Raw genomic sequence first — 27,049 nt, 5'->3', positions numbered from 1 at the left:
CATTTCCTCCTCCGCAAAGAGTTCCAAGACTGACTCTTCGGGTACCTCCTTCTGCTCGACATCCATCTTTTCTTGGGTACTAGGTGGGACGTCCCCTTTCTTATTCTTTTCTTTCATAACTACTTTTGTAATTTGTGGAGCATTAGGAGGTACCGATATAGGAGTGGCAGCTGATTGGTCCTTTTGTGCAGGTTTTTGAGAACTTAATAGATACCGCGCGATGGGAGTGAAAGACTCCTTTGGAGGAATGGTCATGTCCGTCTGAGTTCCGACGGAACATCTCCCTGCTACCTTCTGGGCGTAGGTAGGTTTGTTGATATTCAGGGGTTTGACCGATTTCCTTGCCTCCTGGTATGATATGTTAAGCTCTGCCTTCAGCCGTTGAATCTCTTTTTCTTCCTTCCACCTCTGGCATGCTCGTGAGTAGGCCGGATGTTCGCCCTCACAGTTAATACAGGTGGGTTTTGCGGCTGAACATGCTGTTGTTTCGTGGTCCTTTGCACCGCATCGAGCGCATGCAAGGACTCCACGGCAGGCCATTTGAGAATGTCCATACTTCTGGCACTTAAAGCACCGTAAAGGGTTCGGAACGTATGGACGCACTGAACAGTTGATGTATCCAGCTTTAATCTCATCAGGAGGTTTAGGAGTGTTAAAAGTCAGGATAACGCTCCTGGTTTTAACAATTTTACCATCCCTTCGCGCAGTGATTCTCTTGACGGCAATGACTCCCTGTGGTTTTAATTCGGAGCAGATTTCCTCCTCGTATACGTCGAGAAGGTCCCACTCCGAAATGACACCTCTAGATGAATTGAGTGTTCTGTGTGGTGTCACTGTTATAGGAATACCTCCGATTGATGTTGTTCGGAGTAGATGTTCGGATTGCCTGTCATTTTTAGTTTCAATTAAGAGGTCTCCAGAACGGAGCCTCTTAACTGATTTGGGAGAACCTGCTAACCCGTCTAACCCTTTCTGTATGAAGAAGGGCGACATTTTACCAATCGGTTTTTCACCGGTTGAGTGCATGATTAGGAACCTTGGGACTGGCCCTGATGGTAGTTCGGTTCGCTGCCTCTTATTAGCAATAATGCTATCTGGATCTTTGTCAATGGTTTCAGATAGGGACCGGGTTGGGGCCCCTGAAGAAGGTAGTTTATCAGGATTCATAGAGTTTTTTATATGGTTCAGTGCCCGGGCTCCCCACCCACCACGGAGCCCAAAGGGACGCCCACTACCCGGCATGCAATAAATGCGCTCGGGAGTGGGACGCCAGGGCTACCCAGACACTATACCCGCACCGCCGCCAGCCTGAATCCTGTCCCTCGGACCATGAGGGTAGGGGCGTGGCATTGTCACGGTTGACCCTCGCAGGCGAGCCTACTAGCCGATTGATCCTAGCCGGGCCTTCCAGGACCACCCGTCTTGTCGAAGCAGGGGCCAAAGTGGTGTATTGAAGCTGGGCCCCTCAACCACCAGGATCCCCCTTTCCGAATTTCCACGGGTCGCAGCGCACGGCAAACACGCCGGATTCCATTGATGTAAGCCTGGAACCTGGGCTGTGGGCGTTGGATCCCAGTGATGCTAGTCTGGAAGTCCAGTAGCGTCACTGGGAGGTCCCCTCACCACGTACAGGTGCCCACGTCGAGGGGAAAGAATAACCAGCAATACAACTTACCTCGATTGGCAAATGTGGATCAGAATTCTTGAAATATTTGGCATTGGTGATTGACATCGGATAAATAATAACCATAACTGATTAATTTCATGAGTGAAAGATAAAAATCAAATCAAATGCAAGTTCTCTTTGAAATATCTTTCATGTAAAAGGAATCATTCCATTCCATAATCATTTAAAATTAAATCGAACTTATCTAAATAATCTTATCTAAATTATTTTTCTTCCATAATTGTGATAATTCTATTAGCAGTTTCGCAGATTTCTTAACCTAGGTAGATGTCTGAATTGTACAGGTCTATTAACAACTTCAAATCGGAAATCGGAACAGGCTGTGGGTTGAATTTGAATTTGATTTGGATTTTATTGGCGCATTAACAACTAGGGCTATAATGCGCCAAATCCAGGTAATATATAAAAAGTTAAACATTCAGTGACCTAATTCGTTAGGCCACCATGTCGAGATATAGACTCCATAAATGCCATCTTGGACCAACTTCTGCCTAATGATGATCTCACTAGTGATACTTCACACCATCTATCTATTCGAGATTGACACCAAAAATACCTTTCTTTAGAAGAAACAAGTCCATTCACTGCAGAAGAACTTACTTCAATCTTGAATAAAATTCAGTCAAACAAATGTTGTTGTTGTTGTGGTGTTTTTTTGGTGCAAGGGCAACTTAGGCCATATTGCACCTCCCAAATCAATTGACTTTACATACGGGAACTGCTTGTACAGCAGTTAAAACGATCATACACTTGAATTTTTTTAAATAGAGAAATAATTCAGAGAGATTTGCTTCTTTACCTACGATGCTATTGAGAGACAGGGGTTGTTGCAGATCTGAGATGGAACTAAAAGCCATTCGTCGGGCGTTGTTCAACAAGCTACATTCGACAAGTGTGTGTGTGTGGTATGGTTGTTTATTGGCGCATTAGCTGCTATGGCTATGGTGCGCCTATTCATAGTTATATCAGAAAATAATAAAGAACGTAACAATTCAAATTCATTTCAGTTCTGAGAGCTATTCATAAAAGATTATACACTCTAATTTGTTTCAGAAAGCAGAAAAGTTCCTTAATATTTTTGGTATTGGTATTGGTATTGGAGTTTAAGGGCACAAGGGCAGCTAAGGCCAAAATGTGCCAGATCCTATATTATTATCCTAAAGTCATATAATGTGTTCCATTTTGGCATTAGAGGAATTCATATATATGTATTTGCTTCAGAAAGGTATAGAGTGTAGCTAGGTTAGCACTATTGCCAATCATGTGGTTAAGAGATAACGGTTCTTGCAGTTGTGATTGAGAGTGGAAAATTCTTCTGAAAGGAGAATAGTGAGGACAATCTAAAAGCATATGCTTGACTGTAAGCGGTAGTGAACAATGTGTGCATCGAGGTGGGTCATCCCCCATGAGTAGAAACATATGGGTTAGGTGCGTATGTCCAATTCTTAGTCTTGCTAGTATAACTTCCTCCTGTCTATTTTGTCTGAAGCTGGAAATCCATAAGGCTGGCTCTTCTTTGATTTGGAGCAACTTGTTATTACTTTGTGCCTTCCATATTTCTGTCCACTGAAACATACAGACTTTTTTAATATGCTTCAAATAATCTCTGTATGGTATTTGGTAATTTGCTGGTGTTGTACTTCGTATTCGTATTGGTGTTTAAAGGCACAAGGGCAACTAAGGCCAAAATGTGCCAGGTCCTACATTATTATTCTAAGGTAATATAATATGTTCTATTTTGGCATCATAGGAATTCATATATATGTATTTCCTTCAGAAATGTATAGAGTGTAGCTAGGTTAGCACTATTGCCAATCATGTGGTTAAGCGATAACGGTTCTTGTAGTTGTGATTGAGAATGGAAAATTCTTCTGAAAGGAGAATAGTGAGGACAATCTAAAAGTATATGCTTGACTGTAAGCGGTAGTGAACAATGGGTGCATCGAGGTGGGTCATCCCCCATGAAGAAACATATGGGTTAGATGAGTATGTCCAATCCTTAGTCTTGCTAGAACAACTTCTTCCTGTCTATTTTGTCTAAAGCTGGAAATCCATAACGCAGGTTATTTTTTGATTTGGAGCAACTTGTTATTACTTTGTGCCTTCCATATTTCTGACCACTGAAACATATAGACTTTTTTTATATGCCTCAAATAATCTCTATATGGTACTTTATAATTTGCTGGTGTTGCACTGTTTGGATTTTTGGCTGCCTGATCTGCTCTCTCATTGCCTAAGATACCAGAATGCCCTGGGATCCAGCAGAATTTCACTTTATGATTCCTACTTCGTAGGTGGTTTAAGTAGCAAATGATTTGTTTTTCGATTGGTTGTGATATTGAAAACTGATTACCCAAAGCAGACACTGCACTCAATGAATCAGTGTATATTATACTGCTAGCATTGTGGATAGTGTTAATATTCTGTAAGGCTAGTTTAATTGCATATAACTCAGCAGTGTAACTGCTGCATTCAACTGGTAGTGATATGGAGACTGTAAAAGATGGAGAGACAGCTGCGGCACCAACTGTAGAATCTGTTTTTGAGCCATCTGTATATATTTGGTAGCTTTGTATATTGTTGAGGGCATGTTCTTTATGTAGTTGTTTGATATTTTCATTTGCCAGGGAGTTCTTTCCCCATTGCTGAAAGTGCGTATCACAGTGAGGGAGATTTACAGACCAGGGTGGATCAGGAATATCGCTTTCTTTAAGTATGTTATCAAAATCAATATTCCAGGTGTGAGGCAAATCTTTTAGTCTCATGCCAGTTGGTCTATTTTCATTCGGTTTACTGTTATAGAACGTTGTCCACTCAGGGTTGGAAAGCAACGGTCGAACGGGATGGTCTGGAAGGCTCTGAATTTTAGCTCCATAATTTAGAAGCAACATTTTCCTTCGAAGGTGAAGTGGAGGTTCGTGTGCCTCTACATACAGACTCTGAACAGGGGATGTTCTAAATGCGCCCAGAGCAGTTCGAAGGGCACTGTGTTGGATGGTATTAAGTCTGATTAATGCGCTTTTCCTGGCTGAATCATATACAATAGCACCGTAGTCTAAACGAGATCTGATAATAGCACGATACAAATGTAATAGAGTGTACCTATCAGCTCCCCATGTCATAGCAGAAATGGACCTAAGTATATTAAGTTTCTTTAGACAGACAGTTCGGAGGTATGTGATATGTGAAACAAAGTTCAGTTTGGTGTCCAATATTAGGCCTAAAAAACGGAAATTACTGGTGAGAGAGATCAAATGGTTTTTTAATCTGAGTTCTGGTTCTGGGTGTAGCTTACGTTTTTTGCAAAAGTGAACTGCAATTGTTTTTTGGTCTGATAAACGATATCCATTTTGCATTGTCCATGCCTCCAACTTATTTATAGAGAGTTGCAGCTGTCTTTCAATGGTATGTATATTTTTGGAACGGCAAGATATAGTTAGATCATCAGCATACATATATAGTTCTACAGTATTTGGGATGTTGTGTGTTATGGTGTTCAGTCTAAGTGAAAAAAGGGTAGAGCTCAGTACTGATCCTTGCGGGATACCTTCTTCTTGAGTATAGGACCGGGAAAGTTTGGTTTGGTTTGGTTTGGTTTTATTGGCGCATTAGCATCTAAGGCTATAATGCGCCAAGACCAGGTAATATATAAAAATTTAACATCTCAGTGACCTAATTAATTAGGCCACCGTGTCCAGATCTAATTACAATGATAAATCAATAAACGAAATAATAATAACATGAAATTTAAATACGATTAAAAACGTTTATTGCTTTCAAAAAGCTAAAAATAGCAGACACATTGTCATTGTCAGATAAAATCTGACTGAGTGTATACGGCTCAGTCAGATGGCTAAAAGCGGTAAAACGGATATTGCTAAAATCTGGACAGTCAACTAAAATGTGTCTAATTGATAAAATTGTGCCACAGGACTCACACATAGGAGGGTCATCAGCCCTCAGCAAAAACGAATGAGTCAAATGACTATGTCCTATGCGGGTCCGGGCGAGAACAACTTCCTCTTTACGATTCCTGCGCAGACTAGACTGCCACGGTTCAATTAAAGGCTTTATAAGATATAATTTATTCGCAGTCTGTCTATTCCACGAATCCTGCCATTGGGAGTGTATCTTTTCGTGTATTATTCGCCTGCAGTCTGTATAAGGGACTGACAGGCAGCGATTATTATTGGGAACTGCTGATTTGGCTGCATTGTCAGCCAAATCATTTCCCTTAATCCCAATGTGGCTGGGAATCCAGCAGAAGCGGATATCATATTCACGTTCTCGGAGGAAGTGAATCTTCTGCTGAATGCTAGACAGAACTGGATGAGAATTATATCTCACAGATATTAAAGCCTGTAACACGCTGAGAGCGTCGGTATACAAAATGAACCGTTGGTATTCGCATTTACTAATGTGATCCAAGGCTAACTCTATAGCGAGCAGCTCTGCAGTAAATATGCTGCATTCAGAGGGAATCTGCTCTGATGTAATGCTGTCTGTAAAGACAGCAGCAGATCCCACATATGATTCCGACTTCGAGCCGTCTGTGTAAACTGGCGCGAAGTCAGAATATTCAGCTCGGTGTGCTGAATAAAGCTGCAGGGAGACAGACGATGGAGTGTCCGACTTTCCCCAATTTCTAAGTGACAAGTCACATGCCGGGAAATGAGCATGCCAGGGTGGAAGGGGTTGCTTCGGTGTTTGGGCAACCTTGTCTACCTTGATATTAAATTCTTTGAGTAGCTCTTGGACACGAATACCAAAAGGTCGGTTGGCAGTCTTACGTGTGTTATACAAATTTTCCCATCGTGGCTCAAAAACGGATAGCCACGTAGGATGGTCTGGCAGGGATTTCAGTTTGAAAACGTAGTTTAGAGACAACTGCTTACGACGAAGCGATAACGGCGGTTCGTTTGCTTCGACGTATAAGCTCTGGACTGGAGATGTTCGATATGCTCCAATAGCGGTACGGAGTGCCAGATGATGGACAGGATCCAGCCACCGAAGTACACTGTCTCTGGCCGAATTGTATACCAGGGACCCGTAATCTAGTCTGGATCGCACAAGTGCACGGTAAAGCCGAAGGAGGGTACATCGGTCTGCTCCCCAAGATGTAGAGGAGAGAGAGCGGAGGATATTTAGCCCTCTTGTGCACTTGGTGCGGAGTTGACGAATGTGATCAAGAAAGGTCAACTTTTTATCAAATACGAGTCCCAGAAATTTTGTATCCGCCGCAACTGGAATAGCATTTTGTCCGAGCCTTAATTCAGGTTCAGGATGAAGATTACGCTTACGACAAAAGTGTACGCAAACGGTCTTCTCCGGCGAGAACCTGAAACCATTTTCAAGTGCCCAGGAGTTGAGGCAATCAATGGCTTTCTGCAGTTGTCTTTCAATAACCCTCATGTTGCATGACTGACAAAATATGCTAAAGTCATCAACATAGAGGGCACCGTTTACGGTTGGAGGAAGTTGTTCTGTGATGGAATTTACTTTGATGGCGAAAAGCGTGACACTTAAAACTGATCCCTGTGGTACTCCCTCCTCTTGGCTAAAGGAACGAGAGAGTGAGGATCCCACACGAACTTGGAAAGATCGATCGGCTAAAAAGTTTTCAATAAAAATGGGGAGTCGTCCCCTAAGACCAAGGCTATGCAGATCTTTTATGATGCCAAATCTCCAAGTTGTGTCATACGCTTTCTCCATGTCAAAGAACACCGACACCAAGTGTTCGCGTTTTAGGAAAGCATCCCGGATGGATGTTTCCAATCTAATAAGATGGTCCAAAGTGGACCGGTTCCTTCGGAAGCCGCACTGGATGTTGGAGAGAAGGTCATTTGTTTCTAAGTACCATATTAAACGAGAATTAACCATTCTCTCCAGGATTTTGCACAGACAGCTAGTCAGAGCTATAGGACGATAATTGGTGGTGACTTTTGGATCCTTTCCTGGCTTAGGAAAAGCAAGGACGATTGCCTTCCGCCAGGAGTCCGGAAACTGCCCTTCAATAAAGATTCTGTTATAAAGAAGGAGCAGATAATCCATAGATTTTGGTGAAAGCCGTTTAATCATTTCATAATGGATGCCATCTGGTCCAACAGCACTTGCATTAGAAAGAGTGAGGGCTCTCTTCAGTTCCTGCATAGTGAATGCCCCGTTGTAGGGATAGAGGCCCTTGGACTTGAAATTAAGTGCCTGCTTTTCAATTTTATGTTTCAGGACCAGGAACTCTGGGGAATACGAAGATGTTGCGGAGATGTTAGAGAATGTTTCCCCAAGAGCATTGGCTATTGCAGTTGGATCTGCAATAGCGCATCCATTATAATCTAGGATTGAAGAAGGGTGGGATGTATATTTTCCCTTCATTTTCCGGATTTTATCCCAGACTACCTTAGAGTTGGTAGACTGGTTAATAGATGATGTAAAACGGATCCACGATTCCTTTTGACTCTGACGACGGATGTAGCGTGCTTTGGCTCGTGCACGTTTGAAGGCTATAAGGTTGTTCGTGGTGGGATATCGGCGAAATATCCCCCACGCTTTGTTTTGAGCCTTTTTTGCTGCTGTGCATTGTGAATTCCACCAAGGTTTAGGAAATGGTGGAAACCGGGCAGATGTTTTTGGAACAGCATTCGCAGCTGCTTGGACAATGATTTCTGTGATGTACGTTACTGCGTCATTGATAGGCTCCTGACTGACTGTACTGAGTTCAAAATTTGCCTGATGTTGGAAGGCATTCCAGTCAGCCTGATCAAACTTCCACCGTGGTAACCTAAAAGGAAGACATGGTCTCCCACTGTGTAACAAGGTTATCACAGGGAAGTGATCACTTCCGTATGGATTCTCCTCCACTTCCCAAGTGAGTGATGGGAGTAGAGAAGGGGAGCAGATAGAGAGATCAATGGCAGAAAAAGTACGGGTAGGCATATGGAAGAAGGTGTTTGTTCCAGTATTTAGAAGGGAAAGGGCATTGTCATTGAGCATACGCTCTATGACCCGCCCCCTTCCATTGATGTTAGCACTACCCCACAGGGTGTTATGTCCATTAAAATCCCCAAGAAGTAAGAAAGGGGGTGGCAACTGCGTTAGAAGATCATCAAGGTCTTCCTGGGAGATGTCAGTCCCAGGTGGCAAATAAATAGAGCAGACCGTTAATAAAAATCCCACTGTAAGGCGAATTGCAACAGCCTCTATGCTGGTTGTAATTAGCAAAGGCTGAACTGGGGTCTGATTACTCACAAGGATAGCCACTCCTCCATGAGCAGGACCATCCGCAATTCTATCCTTACGAAAGATTGTGATGTTATGCATGGTAGGATCATCATTTGCCTTTAGATATGTCTCCTGCAAGCAAAAGCAAACTGGCTCATGCTTTTGCAGGAGGGCCTTGATATCATCTGTATTTCGCCGGAATCCACGACAATTCCATTGTAGGAATTTAGCCATTATTTTGGCTTGGTGGGTCCATCAGGCGGCTTCCGAGGTGCTGAGGGCTTACTTTTATCAGTCTTGGCTTTATCTTTTTTGGGGAAGAATGGACGCTGTCCGGTGTCCATTTCTTCCTCCACGAAGAGTTGCAAGACTGAATCGTCCGGTACCTCCTTGTCCTCTACATCCATTGATTCTGTTAATTTTGGTTGCTCTTTTTTACCACTTGGTTTTGTTAGTGGTGGAGCACTAGGAGGTACGGATATTGGAGTAGCAGCTGATTGTGTTTTTGTGGTGGGCTTTTGTGAACTCAATAAATAGCGTGCAATCGGCGTGAATGACTCTCTTGGTGGTATAGTCATATCTGTTTGTGTACCGATAGTGCACTTCGCAGAAACCTTCTGAGGATATGAAGGCTTTCCGCTATTTATTGGTTGTATGCGTTTTCTGGCCTCTGGGTAGGAGATGTTTAGCTCCGTTTTTAACTTTTGTATCTCCTTTTCGTCCTTCCACCGCTGGCATGCTCGAGAGTATGCAGGGTGCTCTCCTTGGCAGTTAATACAGTTAGGCTTAGGAGCTATACATTCCTTGCTCTCGTGATCTTTAGCACCACATCGAGCACAGGCAGGGTTACCACGACAAGCTGTTTGTGAGTGGCCGTACTTTTGACATTTAAAACACCTCAGTGGGTTTGGAACGTAAATCCTCACTGGGCAGTTTAAGTACCCTGCCTTGATGGAACTTGGAGGCCTTGGGGTGTTGAATGTTAGGATGAGAACTCGGGTAGGGACAAGATTCCCATCCTTACGCATGGATATTCGCTTGACAGCTGTTACTCCTTGTTCTTTTAATTCAGAGCAGATCTCTTCTTCAGAAACGTGAAGAAGATCCCACTCTGATATCACACCTCTTGAAGAGTTCAAAGTTTTGTGAGGGGTTGTGATGATGGGTATTCCCCCTATAGATGTGGCTTTCAAAAACTTTTCAGCTTGATTTACATTTGATGCTTCTATTAGAATATCTCCAGAACGCAGCCGTTTTACGGATTTGGGTGAACCTGCCATCCCTTCTAATCCTTTCTGGATGAAGAAGGGTGACATTTTCCCAAGTGACTGCTCTCCGGTGGAATGGAGAATGAGGAAAAGAGGTGTCACAGATGTTGTTTTCTCCTCAGTTCTGGCTCTTTTAGCTGAATTACTTTCACTCTCATCTAACGATCGATTAGGTAGGGGCCTTGTTGGGGCCCCAGAAGAAGGATTTAAATTACTCATGAGAGTAAAGAAAAAATGTCTGATGCCTAAGTACCTCACCCACCACGGAGCCCTACGAGGGGGCGCCCACCCGTGAACTAGCAGGTACTGCGTACACGAATGGGACGCCGAGTTCGCTTAGAACACCATACCCACGTTACCAATAAGTCTTTATCCCGTCCCAGGACCAAAGGGAGGGAGACTTATTGGAACGCAGTTGACCCTAGCAGTATAGAACCACCCGCCGATTGATCCCAGTCGAGCCGGTCCGGGACCGCCCGTCTTGTCGAAGCAGGGGCCAAAGTGGTGTATTAAGGCTGGGCCCCTCAACCACCAGGATCCCCCTTTCCGCTTCCACGGGTCGCGGCGCACGGCTGCACACGCCGGATTCCAAAGATGTAACCCTGGAACCAAGGTATGGGCGTTAGATCCCAGTGATGCTAATCTGGAAACCCAGCAGCATCACTGGGAGGTCCCCTCACCACGTACAGGTGCCCACGTTGAGGGGACCGGGAAAGTACAGATTGATAGCGGACCTGAAAGGTTCTGTGTTGAAGAAAATTTTTAACGAATTCTGGTAAGTGCCCTCGCAATCCTATGGAATGAAGCTCTCTCAATATGCCGTATCTCCAGGTAGTGTCGAAAGCCTTTTCTATATCGAGACTTACCATTACAAGATGTTCATTTTTGACGTAAGCATTGCGGATGTTAGTCTCGGCTTTCACCATTAGATCTAAAGTGGATCTGTTTTGTCGGATTGTTTGTTTGTTTGTTTTAGGGTTTTATGGCGCATTAGCATCTAAGGCTATAATGCGCCAAGTCAAAAGGTTGTAGAATATAAAACTATAATATTAAAATTATTTGTATATTATTGTAAAATAATATACGACATAAATCGTTCATATAGCATAAAACGATAAAAATATTTTAGATAGAATTATTTAGATTAATAAGTTGTAAAAACTTAAAAATAGCTGACACGTTGTCATTGTCCGATAAAACCTGTCTGAGTGTATAAGGTTCTGACAGATGGCTAAAACATAAACGGCGGTCATTATAAAAGGACGGACATTCAATTAAAATATGACGGACTGTTAAAATGGTGTCACAATTTCTGCACATAGGACGATCGTCTGCCCTCAGCAAATAGCAGTGTGTCAAGTGACAATGTCCTATGCGGAGTCGAGATAGAACAACTTCCTCTTTTCGGTTCCTGCGCAGACTAGACTGCCAATGTTCAATTACAGGCTTAATCTCATATAACTTGTTTGTAATCTGTCCATGCCATGAGTGTTGCCATTGGGATACAAGTTTCTTTCGAATTACCGACCTGTAGTCTGTATAGGGGACTAACAGGCAAGAGTTAAATAGGTTTGCTGATTTGGCTGCAGTGTCTGCCAAATCATTTCCTGAGATCCCAATGTGGCCTGGGATCCAGCAGAAACGAACATCAAATCGAGATTGTACAAGGAAGTGCAGCTTCTGCTGTATCCGAGTGAGGACAGGATGAGGGTTAAACCTCATCGATGATAAAGCCTGCAATGAACTCAGAGAATCGGTATATATAATATATTTTTTGTGGTGGGTGGTTCGTATGCGATCTAAGGCTAGCTCAACCGCATGCAGCTCTGCAGTGAACACACTGCATTCGTTGGAGATCTGCTCAGATACCGTGGCATCTGGGAAAACAGCTGCAGATCCAACAGACATTTCTGACCTCGAGCCATCTGTGTAGATGGGCAAGAAGTCAGCATGTTCGGAGCGATCAGCTAAAAAGAGCTGCAGGTAGACGGTGGACGAAGTATTGTCCTTTCTCCATTTGTTAAGGGAGAAGTTGCAGTTTGGGACACGAGCATGCCAGGGTGGAAAAGGTTGCCCTGGTGATGGGGCAACATTGTCTAACGTGATGTTCAAATCGTTGAGAAGCCTTTGGATACGAATACCGAATGGTTGATTGGCAGTCTGGCGAATGTTATACAGATTTTCCCAGCGTGGCTCAAAAACGGATGTCCACGTCGGATGGTCTGGCAGGGATTTCAGTTTCAAAGCATACTGTAGAGACAACTGTTTCCTACGAAGCGATAACGAGGGCTCATTCGCTTCGACATAGAGGCTATGGACAGGAGAAGTTCGAAATGCTCCTGTGGCAATACGGATAGCCTGATGGTGGATGGGATCCAGCCATCGGAGTACGCTGAGTCTAGAGGATGCGTATACCTGGCACCCGTAATCTAACTTAGATCGTACGAGTGCACGATAGAGGCGCAAAAGGGTACACCGGTCAGCGCCCCAGGAATGTGAGGAGATTGCACGTAGGATGTTCAAACCTCTCGTGCACTTCGCACGTAGTTGACGGATGTGTTCCAGAAAGGTCAGCTTTTTATCGAATATAAGCCCCAAAAATCTAGTCTCAGGTACTACTGGGATTGCATTTTGTCCAAGCCTCAGTTCAGGTTCAGGGTGAAGATTGCGCTTTCTGCAAAAATGCATGCAAACAGTCTTTTGTGCAGAGAACCTGAACCCGTTATTCGTTGCCCATGAGTTCAAATGGTCAATGGTACGTTGCAGTTGCCTCTCAATTACCCTCATGTTGCAGGAATGACAGAATATGCTAAAATCGTCAACATAGAGGGCACAGTTTACAGTTGGAGGAAGTTGTTCTGTGACGGAATTCACTTTAATGGCAAAAAGCGTAACACTTAAAACGGATCCTTGAGGTACTCCCTCCTCTTGGATAAAAGAGCGAGAGAGAGTAGATCCTACACGGACTTGGAAAGATCGGTGACATAAAAAGTTTTTAATAAAATTGGGGAGATTACCTCTAAGGCCGATGCTGTAGATGTCTTTTAAAATTCCAAATCCCCAAGTTGTGTCATAAGCTTTTTCCATATCGAAGAACACTGACACCAGGTGTTCTCGTTTTAAAAAGGCATCTCGAATGGAAGTTTCGAGCCTGATTAAGTGGTCCAAAGTTGACCTATTCCTACGGAAGCCGCACTGAAATCTGGAGAGAAACCCATTAGACTCCAAATACCAGATAAGGCGGGCATTGACCATTCTCTCCAGAATTTTGCACAGACAGCTAGTCAGAGCAATAGGACGGTAGTTCGTTGGGATTTTGGGATCCTTTCCTGGTTTAGGAAAGGCTAGCACGATTGCCTTATGCCAGGAATCCGGAAACTGCTCTTCTTTAAATATTCTGTTATATAGAAAAAGCAGTTGGTCCATGGATTTTGCAGACAGATGTTTGATCATATCATAATGGATAAGATCTGGTCCGGCAGCACTTGCCTTGGTAAGAGTTAGAGCTGTTTCTAATTCTTCCGTGGTAAAGGGCCCGTTATAGGGATGAGACCTTCTTGATTTAAAGTTTATTGGCTGTTTTTCACATTTATCTTTCCAGACCAGAAATTCTGAGGAGTAACCAGATGTTGACGAGATGGCAGAAAAGGTCTCCCCAAGTGCATTGGCTATTGCAGTTGGATCTGCAATAACGCATCCATTATACTCCAGGACCGATGAAGGGTGCGATGTATATTTACCCTTCATTTTTCCGGATTTTGTCCCATATAGCTTTACTGCTGGTTGACTGGGAAATGGTGGATGTAAAGCGGACCCACGATTCCTTTTGGCTCTGACGACGAATATATCGCGCTTTCGCGCGTGCACGTTTGAAGGCTAAGAGATTGGCTGTGGTAGGATATCGTCGGAATATCCCCCAAGCTTTATTTTGTGCCTTTTTTGCTGCTGTGCATTCAGTATTCCACCAAGGTTTTGGAAATGGTGGAAACCGGTTAGATGTTTTCGGAATTGTAGCTGCAGCTGCATGGACAATTCTTTCTGTGATGTACGCCACTGCATCATTGATAGACTCCCGACTGACTGTACTGATGTTAAAGTCTACCAGGTGTTGAAAGGTGTTCCAGTCAGCCTGATCAATCTTCCATCGCGGTAACCTAAAAGGTGAGCATGGCATCCCTTTAAGTAAGCTGGTTATCACGGGGAAGTGATCACTTCCATAAAGATTCTCCTCTACCTCCCAGTTGATTGAAGGAAGGAGAGAGGGGGAGCATATAGACAGGTCGATAGCAGAGAACGTACGGGTAGGCATGTGGAAAAAGGTGTTACTTCCCACATTTAGGAGGGATAGGTCATTGTCATTGAGCATATGCTCTATGACACGTCCCCTTCTGTTAACATTTGCACTACCCCACAGGGTGTTATGTCCATTAAAATCGCCCAGGAGTAATACAGGAGTAGGCAGCTGCACAATGAGATCATCAAGGTCCGTCTGGGAGATATCAGCCCCTGGTGGTAAATAAACTGAGCAGACTGTTATTAAAAAACCTACCGTAAGGCGAACCGCTACCGCTTCCATGTTGGTGGTGAGCGCAATAGTTTGATATGGGGTATGGTTGCCCAATATTATAGCAACACCCCCATGAGCAGGTCCATCGTCACTTCTGTCTTTTCGAATGATAGTGGTGTTACGAAGCGAAGCGTTTTCATTTGCCTTCAGGTATGTCTCTTGTAAGCAAAAGCAGACTGGCTCATGCTTTTGCAGAAGGGCCTTGATGTCATCATTGTTTCGCCGGAATCCACGACAGTTCCACTGTAGGAATTTAGCCATTATTTTGGCTTGGTGGGTCCATCAGGCGGCTTCCGAGGTGCTGAGGGCTTACCTTTTTCAGTCCTGGATTTATCCTTCCTGGGGAAGTACGGACGCTGTCCAGTGTCCATTTCCTCCTCAGCAAAGAGCTCCAAGACTGAGTCTTCTTGTACCTCCTTCTGCTCTACATCCATGTTTTCTTGGGTTGTAGGTGGTATTTCACCTTTCTTATTCTTTTCTTTCGTGATTGCTTTTGTTATTTGTGGAGCATTAGGAGGTACTGATATAGGAGTGGCAGCTGATTGGTCCTTTTGTGCAGGTTTTTGGGAGCTTAGGAGATAACGTGCGATAGGGGTAAATGATTCTTTTGGGGGGATGGACATGTCCGTCTGAGTTCCGACGGAACATCTCCCTGCTACCTTCTGGGCGTAGGTAGGTTTTTTGATGTTGAGAGGTTTCACTGCTTTCCTTGCCTCCTGATACGATATGTTTAGCTCTGCCTTCAGCCGTTGAATTTCTTTTTCTTCTTTCCACCTCTGGCATGCTCGTGAATAGGCCGGATGTTCGCCTTCACAATTAATACAAGTGGGTTTTGCGGCTGAACATGATGTTGTTTCGTGGTCCTTTGCGCCACATCGGGCGCATGCAAGGACTCCGCGGCAGGCCATTTGAGAATGTCCATATTTCTGGCATTTAAAACACCGTAAAGGGTTTGGAACATATGGACGCACTGGACAGTTGATGTAGCCAGCTTTAATCTCATCAGGAGGTTTGGGAGAGTTAAAAGTGAGGATAACACTCCTGGTTTTAACAAGTTTCCCATCCCTACGCGCACTAATTCTCTTCACGGCTATAACTCCCTGAGGTTTCAGTTCCAAGCAGATTTCCTCCTCGGTTACGTCGAGAAGGTCCCATTCTGAAATAACACCTCTCGATGAGTTTAGTGTTCTATGTGGTGTTACTGTTATGGGTATTCCTCCGATTGATGTTGCACGGAGTAGCTGCTCAGATTGCCTGTCAGTTTTGGTTTCGATTAAGAGGTCTCCAGAACGGAGCCTCTTAACTGACTTGGGTGAACCTACTAACCCATCTAACCCTTTCTGTATGAAGAAGGGCGACATTTTGCCAATCGGTTTTTCTGTGGTAGAATGAATTATTAAAAATCTTGGAACAGGCCCTGATGATATTTCTGTTCGCTGCCTCTTTGTAGCAATAATGCTATCTGCATCACTGTCTAAATTTTCAGATAGGGACCGGGTTGGGGCCCCTGAAGGAGTAAGTTTATCAGGATTCATAGAGATTTTTTAGTTGTTCAGTGCCCGGGCTCCCCACCCACCACGGAGCCCAAAGGGACGCCCACTACCCGGCATGCAATAAATGCGCTCGGGAGTGGGACGCCAGGGCTACCCAGACACTATACCCGCACCGCCGCCAGCCTGAATCCTGTCCCTCGGACCATGAGGGTAGGGGCGTGGCATTGACACGGTTGACCCTCGCAGGCGAGCCTACTAGCCGATTGATCCTAGCCGGGCCTTCCAGGACCACCCGTCTTGTCGAAGCAGGGGCCAAAGTGGTGTATTGAAGCTGGGCCCCTCAACCACCAGGATCCCCCTTTCCGAATTTCCACGGGTCGCAGCGCACGGCAAACACGCCGGATTCCATTGATGTAAGCCTGGAACCTAGGCTGTGGGCGTTGGATCCCAGTGATGCTAGTCTGGAAGTCCAGCAGCGTCACTGGGAGCTCCCCTCACCACGTACAGGTGCCCACGTCGAGGGGTTTTGTCGGAAACCAAACTGATTGTTGTTCATCAGTTGTTTAGTTTCAAGAGCCCAGGTAAGCCGTCTGTGTATCATTCTTTCTAGGATTTTACTTAGGCAGCTAGTTAGAGAAATAGGTCGGTAATTTTCTGGAAATGTGTGATCTTTTCCTGGTTTAGGAAAGGCCAAAATGATGGAATGATACCAGGAAGATGGATACGTACCCTCAAGAAAAATCCGATTATAGAACAATAATAGTAAATTCAAGGCTGTACTGTTTATATGTTTCAGCATTACATAATATATACCATCAGGTTTGGTTTGGTTTGGTTTGGGGTTTATTGGCGCATCAGCAACTGAGGCTATAATGCGCCAAATACCGGTCATATATAAAAAGTGAAAATATTCAGTGACCTAAGTAGTTAGGCCACCATGTCAAGATATAAAAGGAGTAAAAGTACAAAACATATGAGCAAAGGAATGCCAAATGAATTTTAAATTCGATTAAAAAGGTTTACTGATTTTAAAAAGTTAAAAACAGCAGACACATTGTCATTGTCGGATAAAATCTGACTGAGTGTATAAGGCTCAGCCAGAGGACTAAAAGCGGTAAAATAAAAATCACGTTCGTGTCTAAAACGTGGACACTCGGTTAAAATGTGGCGTATACTTAAATAGGTGTCACAATTCTCACACATAGGACAGTCATCTGCCCTCAGCAAAAAAGCATGTGTAAGATGACTGTGTCCTATGCGGAGCCGAGCTAATACAACTTCCTCTCTGCGATTCCTGCGCAGACTAGACTGCCAATGTCCGATTACAGGCTTTATCTGATAGAGCTTGTTTGTGACTTGCTCATGCCAGGATTGTTGCCATTGGGACAGTAATTTGTTGTGTATTAACTGCCTGTAGTCTGTATAGGGGACTAACAGGCAATAACTGTTTTGGGGTTCGGGTGACCTGGCCGCAGCATCTGCCAGTTCATTTCCCACTATCCCAATGTGGCTTGGAATCCAGCAGAAACGAATGTCAAATGAACACTCAAACAAGGAATGCAACGTCTGCTGAATCCGGGTCACAAATGGATGAGGATTATACCTCATACCCGATAAAGCCTGCAGTGTACTTAGAGAATCAGTGTACACCATACACTTTTGGTACCTATGGGTTTTAATGTGGTCCAAGGCTAACTCTATAGCATACAACTCAGCTGTATATATGCTGCATTGTTGGGGAATCTTTCCAGATATAGAAAGACCTGGAAAGATAGCAGCACATCCAACAGACAACTCCGACTTCGAGCCATCAGTGAAGATAGGCAAGAAGTCGGAATATTCGGTCCGGTGGGCAGCGTAGAGTTGGTGGTAGACAGAAGATGGAGTTGTGGACTTTCCCCAATTTTTAAGGGAGAAGTCGCATGATGGAATGCGAGCATGCCAGGGTGGAAGTGATTGCCTTGGTGACTGGGCAACATTGTCTACCGTGATGTCGAGCTCTCTGAGCAGATCTTGGACACGGATACCAAAAGGCCGATTGGCAGTCTGACGAGTGTTATATAGGTTTTCCCATTGTGGCTTGAAAACGGACGTCCACGTAGGGTTGTCTGGCAGGGATTTTAATTTAACAGTATATTTTAAAGACAATTGCTTTTGTCGCAATGACAGTGGTGGTTCAGTTGCTTCAACATATAAACTCTGGACAGGGGATGTTCTAAATGCTCCAGTAGCAATTCGGATGGCTTGGTGGTGGACTGGGTCCAGCCATCTAAGTACGCTGTTTCTAGCCGATGTATACACTTGGGACCCATAGTCTAGTTTAGATCGGACAAGTGCACGATAGAGGCTGAGCAAAGTGGAGCGGTCTGCTCCCCATTTATTGGAGGAAATAGAGCGTAGGAGATTCAGCCCTCTTGTGCACCTTGTCCGAAGTTGACGAATGTAAGGTAAAAATGTCAACTTCTTGTCGAAAATGAGCCCCAAGAATTTTGTCTCAGGTGCTACTGGAATGATGTCTTGTCCGAGTTTAAGTTCTGGTTCAGGGTGAAGGTTCCGTTTGCGACAAAAGTGTACGCAAACGGTCTTCTGTGGCGAGAACCTAAAACCATTAGTCACTGCCCAAGAGTTGACGTGGTCTATGGAATGCTGCAATTGTCTTTCGATGACCCTCATATTGCATGACTGCAAAAAGATGCTAAAGTCATCTACAAAGAGGGCACCGTTTACGGTAGGAGGAAGTTGTTCGGTTATAGAGTTAACTTTGATTGCAAAAAGCGTAACGCTTAAAACTGATCCCTGTGGAACTCCCTCTTCTTGGCAGAATGGTCGGGAGAGGGTGGATCCCACACGAACTTGGAAAGACCGGTCTGTAAGGAAGTTTTTGATAAAGAGGGCAATGTGTCCTCTAAGACCAAAGTTATATATATCTTTTAAAATTCCATATCTCCAAGCCGTGTCATACGCTTTTTCCATATCAAAGAAAACTGACACCTGGTGCTCACGTTTTAGGAAAGCATCACGTATAGATGTTTCCAAGCGGATTAAATGGTCAAGTGTTGACCGATTCCTTCGGAAGCCACACTGTATCCTGGAAAGGAGGTCATTAGCTTCTAAATACCACAAGAGACGAGCATTGACCATTCTTTCCAGGATCTTGCACAAGCAGCTCGTCAGAGCAATAGGACGGTAATTGTTTGGTGTTTTTGGATCCTTTCCTGGTTTCGGAAAGGGAAGGATAGTTGCCACATGCCACGAGTCCGGAAATGTCTCTTCAATATAGATTCTATTATAGAGACAGAGCAAACGATCCATGGATTCCGATGAAAGATGTTTAATCATCTCATAATGGATGTCGTCTGGCCCAACAGCACTCGCCTTGGAGAGTAAGAGTGCTGCTTTCAGCTCCCACTGTGTAAAGGGCTGATTGTATTCCTCGCGATTGTTAGAGGACAGCTTCAGGTGATGTTTTTCTGCTGTCTGCTTGTGTGCGAGGAACTCTGGGGGGTAAGCTGTTTCTGAAGACACTTTAGCAAATGTCTCCCCTAGAGTATTTGCAATTGCAGTTAGATCTGCAATTGTACATCCATTATGTTCCAGGATCGATGAAGGGTGTGAGTTGTATTTGCCCTTCATTTTCCGAACTTTGTCCCAGATGGCTTTGGGATTGGCGGCCCTTGTAAGGGAAGATGTAAATTTGATCCAAGATTCCTTTTGGCTCTGACGTCTAATGTACCGTGCTTTGGCACGTGCACGTTTAAAGGCTATTAAATTATCTGTGGTGGGGTAACGGCGGAAAAATCCCCATGCTTTGTTTTGAGCCTTCCTAGCCGCTGTGCATTCTCCATTCCACCATGGTTTTGGAAAACGTGGAAAACGGGACGATGTCCTGGGAATTGCAACTGCTGCTGCCTGGACTATACTTTCTGTGACGTTTTTTACTGCCTCATTAATTGGCTCCTGGCTGACTATGGTGGTATTAAACGTTGCCAGATGACGAAAGGCATTCCAGTCGGCATGATCGATCTTCCAACGTGGTATCCTCGACTGGTGACATTGTCTCCCATTTGAAATGGTGGATAACACGGGGAAGTGATCACTACCATAAAGGTTATCTTCGACCTCCCAAGTACTCAGAGGCAGGAGGGAAGAGGAGCAGATGGAAAGATCAATAGCAGTAAATGTACGGGTAGCCGTGTGGAAAAAGGTGTTAGATCCCACATTTAGAAGGGCCAGATCATTGTTTTCAAGCAATCGCTCGATAATCCGACCCCTTCTGTTGATGTCAGAACTACCCCACAGCGGATTATGTCCATTAAAATCCCCTAATAATAGGAAAGGGGGTGGCAGTTGCTTAATGAGATCATCAAGGTCTGCCTGGGCGGTGTCGTTCCCAGGTGGCAAATAAATGGAGCAAACAGTTAGTAGGAACCCTACTGTAAGACGAACTGCTACAGCCTCTAGATTAGTGGTAAGAATCACAGCTTGAAAGGGGGTGTGGTTACCCACAAGGATAGAAACTCCTCCGTGGGCAGGTCCATCCCCAGCTCTGTCTCTGCGAATAACTGAACAGTTCCGTAAGTAAGGGTCTTCATTTGCCGTTAAATATGTCTCCTGTAAGCAAAAGCAAGTTGGTTCATGCTTACTCAGGAGGGCCTTGATGTCATCTCTATTTCTACGAAATCCACGGCAATTCCATTGGAGAAATTTAAATGTACCCATTATTTTGATTTACTGGGTCCGTCTGGTGGCTTCCGAAGGGCTGAGGGCTTCATTTTCTCAGTCCTGGGTTTATCTCTCTTTGGAAAGACTGGACGTTGGCCTGTGTCCATTTCTTCTTCGTCTTTCGCAAAGAGTTCCAGGACAGGGTCGTCCTGTACCTCCTTATTTTCGACATCCATTGTCTCTTGAATTGTAGATGTCTGCTCCCCTTTCTTCTTGGTTTCTTTAGTACTCTGTTTTGGAAGTGGTGGAGCACTAGGAGGTACGGATATAGCAGTGGCGGCTGACTGTGATTTTTGGGTGGGCTTTTCGGAACTTAATAAATAGCGCGCAATGGGGGTAAAAGACTCCCTTGGTGGAATACTCATATCAGTCTGAGTACCAATGGTACTTTTCCCAGAAGCTTTCTGGGCATATGAGGGCTTGGCGCTATTTATAGGTTGGATGCGTCTTCTGGCCTCCTGATAGGAGATGTTTAGCTCTGTTTTTAGTTTCTGAATTTCCTTCTCCTCTTTCCACCGCTGGCATGCTCGAGAGTATGCAGGGTGTTCCCCTTGGCAGTTTGTACAACTTGGCTTAGAAGCTAAACATTCCTTGCTCTCATGGTCTTTAGCACCACAGCGAGCACAGGCGGGGTTGCCACGACAAGCTGTTTGAGAGTGGCCATACTTTTGGCATTTAAAGCACCTCAGTGGGTTGGGGATATAAACCCTCACTGGGCAGTTTAAATAGCCTGCTTTTATGGAACTTGGAGGCCGTGGGGTGTTAAACGTTACGATGAGAACTCGGGTAGGGACGAGATTCCCATCCTTCCGCATCGATATTCTTTTGACAGCCGTCACTCCTTGCTCTTTAAGTTCAGAGCAGATCTCTTCTTCAGAAACATGAAGAAGATCCCACTCTGATATGACACCGCGTGAGAAATTCAAGGTTTTATGGGGAGTAACGATGATCGGTAATCCCCCTAAAGATGTGGCTTTCAGTAGTTGCTGTGCATGTTTTTGGCTTGCAGCCTCAACTAAAATGTCTCCAGAACGTAGCCTTTTGACAGATTTTGGGGATCCTGTCAACCCTTCTAATCCTTTCTGGATGAAAAAGGGTGACATTTTCCCGAGTGCCTGCTCTCCGGTGGAATGGAGAATGAGGAAAAGCGGTGTGACAGATGGTGGTGTATCCTCAGTTCTGGCTCTTTTTGCACAAGTATTTTCTGTGGTTTCGTCTCGGTTAGGTAGGGGCCTTGTTGGGGCCCCAGAAGAAATAGAATTTAAATTACTCATAAGAGTAAAGAAAAAGTGTCTGATGCCTAAGTACCTCACCCACCACGGAGCCCTACGAGGGGGCGCCCACTCGTGAACTAGCAGGTACTGCGTACACGAATGGGACGCCGAGTTCGCTTAGAACACCATACCCACGTTTCCAATAGGTCTTTATCCCGTCCCAGGACCAAAGGGAGGGAGACTTATTGGAACGCAGTTGACCCTAGCAGTGTAATACCACCCGCCGATTGATCCCAGTCGGGCCGGTCCGGGACCACCCGTCTCGTCGAAGCAGGGGCCAAAGTGGTGTATTGAAGCTGGGCCCCTCAACCACCAGGATCCCCCTTTCCGCTTCCACGGGTCGCGGCGCACGGCTGCACACGCCGGATTTCAAAGATGTAACCCTGAAACCAAGGTATGGGCGTTAGATCCCAGTGATGCTAATCTGGAAAACCAGCAGCGTCACTGGGAGGTCCCCTCACCACGTACAGGTGCCCACGTCGAGGGGTATACCATCAGGTCCAGCTGCACTGTTAGGTGATCTCTTTAATGCTGTTTGCAGTTCAAATAGGTTAAACGGTTGATTATAGCCAATATATTGGGAAGTATGGAAATTTATTTTGTACCTTTCTGCTGAAGCTTTGATTTTAAGAAAAGAGTTGCTATATGCTGACGTGGCAGATGTTTGGTAAAGGTTCTCTGCAAGGACGTTAGCTATTTCTTGACATGAAGAAATTTCCTGTCCATTTTTGATTAAGATGGGAGAAGGAAGAGGTGGATATTTCCCATTTAATTGCCGAATCTTTTTCCAGATGAGACGACTGCTAGTATCCTTTGTAATAGTGGAGGCAAACTGTATCCACGATTCCTTTTTGGCTTTTCTTCTAACTTGCCTAGCTTTTGACTTTAGCCTTTTATACTGAATTAGGTTGTTGGTAGTTGGGAACTTCCGGAACAGGTTCCAAGCTTTATTTTTTTTTTTCCTTTTTGGCATTGGTACAAGCTTCATTCCACCAGTGTTTAAGGTTTTTGTGTTTAAATGTGGAGGCTTGAGGTATTGCTTCGGAGGCAGTGGTCAGTATTTGTTTGGTAATATGCTCTGTTGCATCATCAATGGATTGTAGTTTGATCAATTGGCTATCAAAAGAAAGACGGGTTGAAAACTTTTTCCAGTCTGCTCTGGAGAATTTCCATTTTGAGCGGTTATCAGGATATGATGTTTGAAGCGTTCGGATTCTGCATATGATTGGAAAATGATCACTGTTGTGTGGGTCGTTTAATACTGTCCATTCTATACTGGGGTATAATATGGGGGAACAGAGTGTTAAATCAATTGCTGACATAGATCCAGTGGAAAGGTGAGTATAAGTATTTTCACCAGTGTTGATTGATTGATTGATTGGTTTGGTTTTTTATGGCGCATTGGCAGCTGTGGCCATAATGCGCCAAGACTACGTAATATTTAAAAAGTTTAAATTCTCGGTGACCTAATTAGTAAGGCCACCATGTCGAAATATATAATAATGTAACAAAAGCATAAATTAAATACAATTAAAAACTTTTATTAATTTAAAATAGCTAAAAACAGCAGACACATTGTCATTGTCAGATAAAATCTGACTGAGTGTATACGGCTCAGTCAGATGGTTAAAAGCGGTAAAACGGATATTGCTAAAATCTGGACAGTCAATTAAAAGGTGTCTGATAGTTAAAGTTGTGCCACAGGACACACACATAGGAGGGTCATCAGCCCTCAGCAAAAACGAATGAGTCAAATGACTATGTCCTATGCGGGTCCATGCAAGAACAACTTCCTCCTTACGATTCCTGCGCAGACTAGACTGCCACGGTTCAATTACAGGCTTTATACAATATAGTTTATTCCCAGTCTGTCTATTCCACAAATCCTGCCATTGGGAATGTATCTTTTGCTGTATTGTTTGCCTGTAGTCTGTATAGGGGACTGACAGGCAACGGTTATTATTTGGAATTGCTGATTTGGCTGCGGCGTCAGCCAAATCATTTCCCTTAATCCCAATGTGGCTAGGAATCCAGCAGAAGCGGATGTCATATTCACGTTCACGGAGGAAGTGAATCTTCTGCTGAATGCTAGACAGAACTGGATGAGAATTATATTTCACGGTTATTAAAGCCTGTAACACGCTGAGAGAGTCAGAATATAAAATGAACCGTTGGTGTTGGCATTCACTAATGTGATCCAAGGCTAACTCTATTGCGTGCAGCTCTGCAGTAAATATGCTGCATTCAGAGGGAATCTGCTCCGATGTAGTGCTGTCTGTAAAGACAGCAGCAGATCCCACATATGATTCCGACTTCGAGCCGTCTGTGTAAACTGGCGCGAAGTCAGAATATTCAGCTCGGTGTGCTGAATAAAGCTGCAGGTAGACAGACGATGGAGTGTCCGACTTTCCCCAATTTCTAAGGGACAAGTCACATGCCGGAACATGAGCATGCCAGGGTGGAAGGGGTTGCTTCGGTGTTTGAGCAACTTTGTCTACCTTGATATTAAGTTCTTTGAGTAGCTCTTGGAGACGAATACCAAAAGGACGATTGGCAGTCTTTCGAGTGTTGTACAAATTTTCCCATCGTGGCTCAAAAACGGATAGCCACGTAGGATGGTCTGGCAAGGATTTTAGTTTTAGAGCGTAGTTTAGAGACAATTGCTTACGTCGAAGCGATAACGGCGGTTCGTTTGCTTCGACGTATAAGCTCTGGACAGGAGATGTTCGAAATGCTCCAGTAGCTATACGGAGGGCCTGATGATGGACAGGGTCCAGCCAACGAAGTACACTGTCTCTGCCGACCGGGCTAGCCGAGTGGGTAAAGTACCTGCCCGGCAACCCAAGGTCGCGGGTTCGATTCCCGCCTCGGGCTTGGATCAAAGTACTGCAAAAACCTTGGGAGGTGCAATATGGCCATAGAAGCCGATGCGCCAACAACTACCAAATCAAAAAAAAAAAAAAAAAAACACTGTCTCTGGCCGAATTGTATACCAGGGACCCGTAATCTAGTCTGGATCGTACAAGTGCACGGTAGATGCGTAGTAGGGTGCATCGATCCGCACCCCAAGATGTAGAGGAAAGAGAGCGCAGAATATTCAGCCCTCTTGTGCACTTTGTGCGGAGTTGACGGATGTGATCCAGAAAGGTCAACTTTTTGTCAAATACGAGTCCCAAGAATTTTGTATCCGCTGCTATTGGAATAGCATTTCGTCCGAGCCTTAATTCGGGTTCAGGATGAAGATTACGCTTACGACAAAAGTGTACGCAAACGGTCTTCTCCGGCGAGAACCTGAAACCATTTGTAAGTGCCCAGGAGTTGAGTCGATCAATGGCTTTCTGCAGTTGTCTTTCAATCACCCTCATGTTGCATGACTGGCAAAATATGCTAAAGTCATCAACATAGAGGGCACTGTTTACAGTTCGAGGAAGTTGTTCTGTGATGGAATTTACTTTGATGGCAAAAAGCGTGACACTTAATACTGATCCTTGTGGTACTCCCTCCTCTTGGCTAAAGGAACGAGAGAGTGAGGATCCCACACGAACCTGGAAAGATCGATTGGCTAAAAAGTTTTTAATAAAAATGGGGAGTTGCCCCCTAAGACCGAGGCTATGCAGATCTTTTAAAATGCCAAATCTCCAAGTTGTGTCATACGCTTTCTCCATGTCAAAGAACACCGACACCAAGTGTTCACGTTTTAGGAAAGCATCCCGGATGAATGTTTCCAGTCTAATAAGATGGTCCAAAGTGGACCGGTTCCTTCGGAAGCCGCACTGGATATTGGAGAGAAGGTCATTTGATTCTAAATACCATATTAAACGAGAATTGACCATTCTCTCCAGAATTTTGCACAGACAGCTAGTCAGAGCAATAGGACGATAATTGGTGGTGATTTTTGGATCCTTTCCTGGCTTAGGAAAGGCAAGAACGATTGCCTTGCGCCAGGAATCCGGAAACTGCCCTTCAATAAAGATTCTGTTATACAGAGAGAGCAGATAATCCATAGATTTTGGTGAAAGATGTTTAACCAATTCATAATGGATGCCATCTGGTCCAACAGCACTTGCTTTGGAAAGGGCGAGGGCTCTTTTCAGTTCCTGAATAGTGAACGGCCCATTGTAGGGATAGATGTTCTTGGACTTAAAATTAAGTGCCTCCTTTTCCAGTTTATGTTTCAGGACCAGAAACTCTGGGGAATACGAGGATGTTGCAGAGATGTTAGAGAATGTTTCCCCAAGAGCATTGGCTATTGCAGTTGGATCTGCAATAGCGCATCCATTATAATCTAGGATTGAAGAAGGGTGGGATGTATATTTTCCCTTCATTTTCCGGATTTTATCCCAGACTACCTTAGAATTGGTAACCTGGTTAACAGATGATGTAAAACGAATCCATGATTCCTTTTGACTCTGACGGCGAATGTAGCGTGCTTTGGCTCGTGCACGCTTGAAAGCTATTAGATTAGCAGTGGTAGGATATCGACGGAATATCCCCCACGCTTTGTTTTGAGCCTTTTTTGCTGCTGTGCATTGTGAATTCCACCAAGGTTTGGGAAATGGTGGAAACCGGCCAGATGTTTTTGGAACAGCATTCGCAGCTGCTTGGACAATCATTTCTGTGATGTACGTTACTGCATCATTGATAGGCTCCTGACTGACTGTACTGAGTTCAAAATTTGCCTGATGTTGGAAGGCATTCCAGTCAGCCTGATCAAACTTCCACCGTGGTAACCTAAAAGGAAGACATGGTCTCCCACTGTGTAACAAGGTTATCACAGGGAAGTGATCACTTCCGTATAGATTCTCCTCCACTTCCCAAGT

The 27,049-nt window shown here is 44.4% G+C and overlaps 1 protein-coding gene across 1 annotated transcript in view; it reads right to left on the bottom strand.

Moving 5' to 3' along the window:
- Positions 1 to 1,603: 1,603 nt before the first annotated feature.
- Positions 1,604 to 27,049, bottom strand: part of LOC150089478 (uncharacterized) — a 706,048-nt gene continuing 680,602 nt past the window's right edge. Inside the window, exon 7 of the mRNA XM_090389998.1 lies at positions 1,604 to 1,752. Coding sequence (XP_090246124.1) covers positions 1,604 to 1,752 — 149 coding nt within the window. The remainder of the gene's footprint in view (positions 1,753 to 27,049) is intronic.

This window comes from Mastigoproctus giganteus, chromosome 2 (assembly GCF_048544385.1).
Source record: "Mastigoproctus giganteus isolate SK-2022 chromosome 2, ASM4854438v1, whole genome shotgun sequence".
NCBI lineage: Eukaryota > Metazoa > Arthropoda > Arachnida > Uropygi > Thelyphonidae > Mastigoproctus > Mastigoproctus giganteus.
The sequence above is the reverse complement of the archived record's forward strand: the minus strand, read 5'-3'. Positions and strand labels throughout refer to the sequence as shown.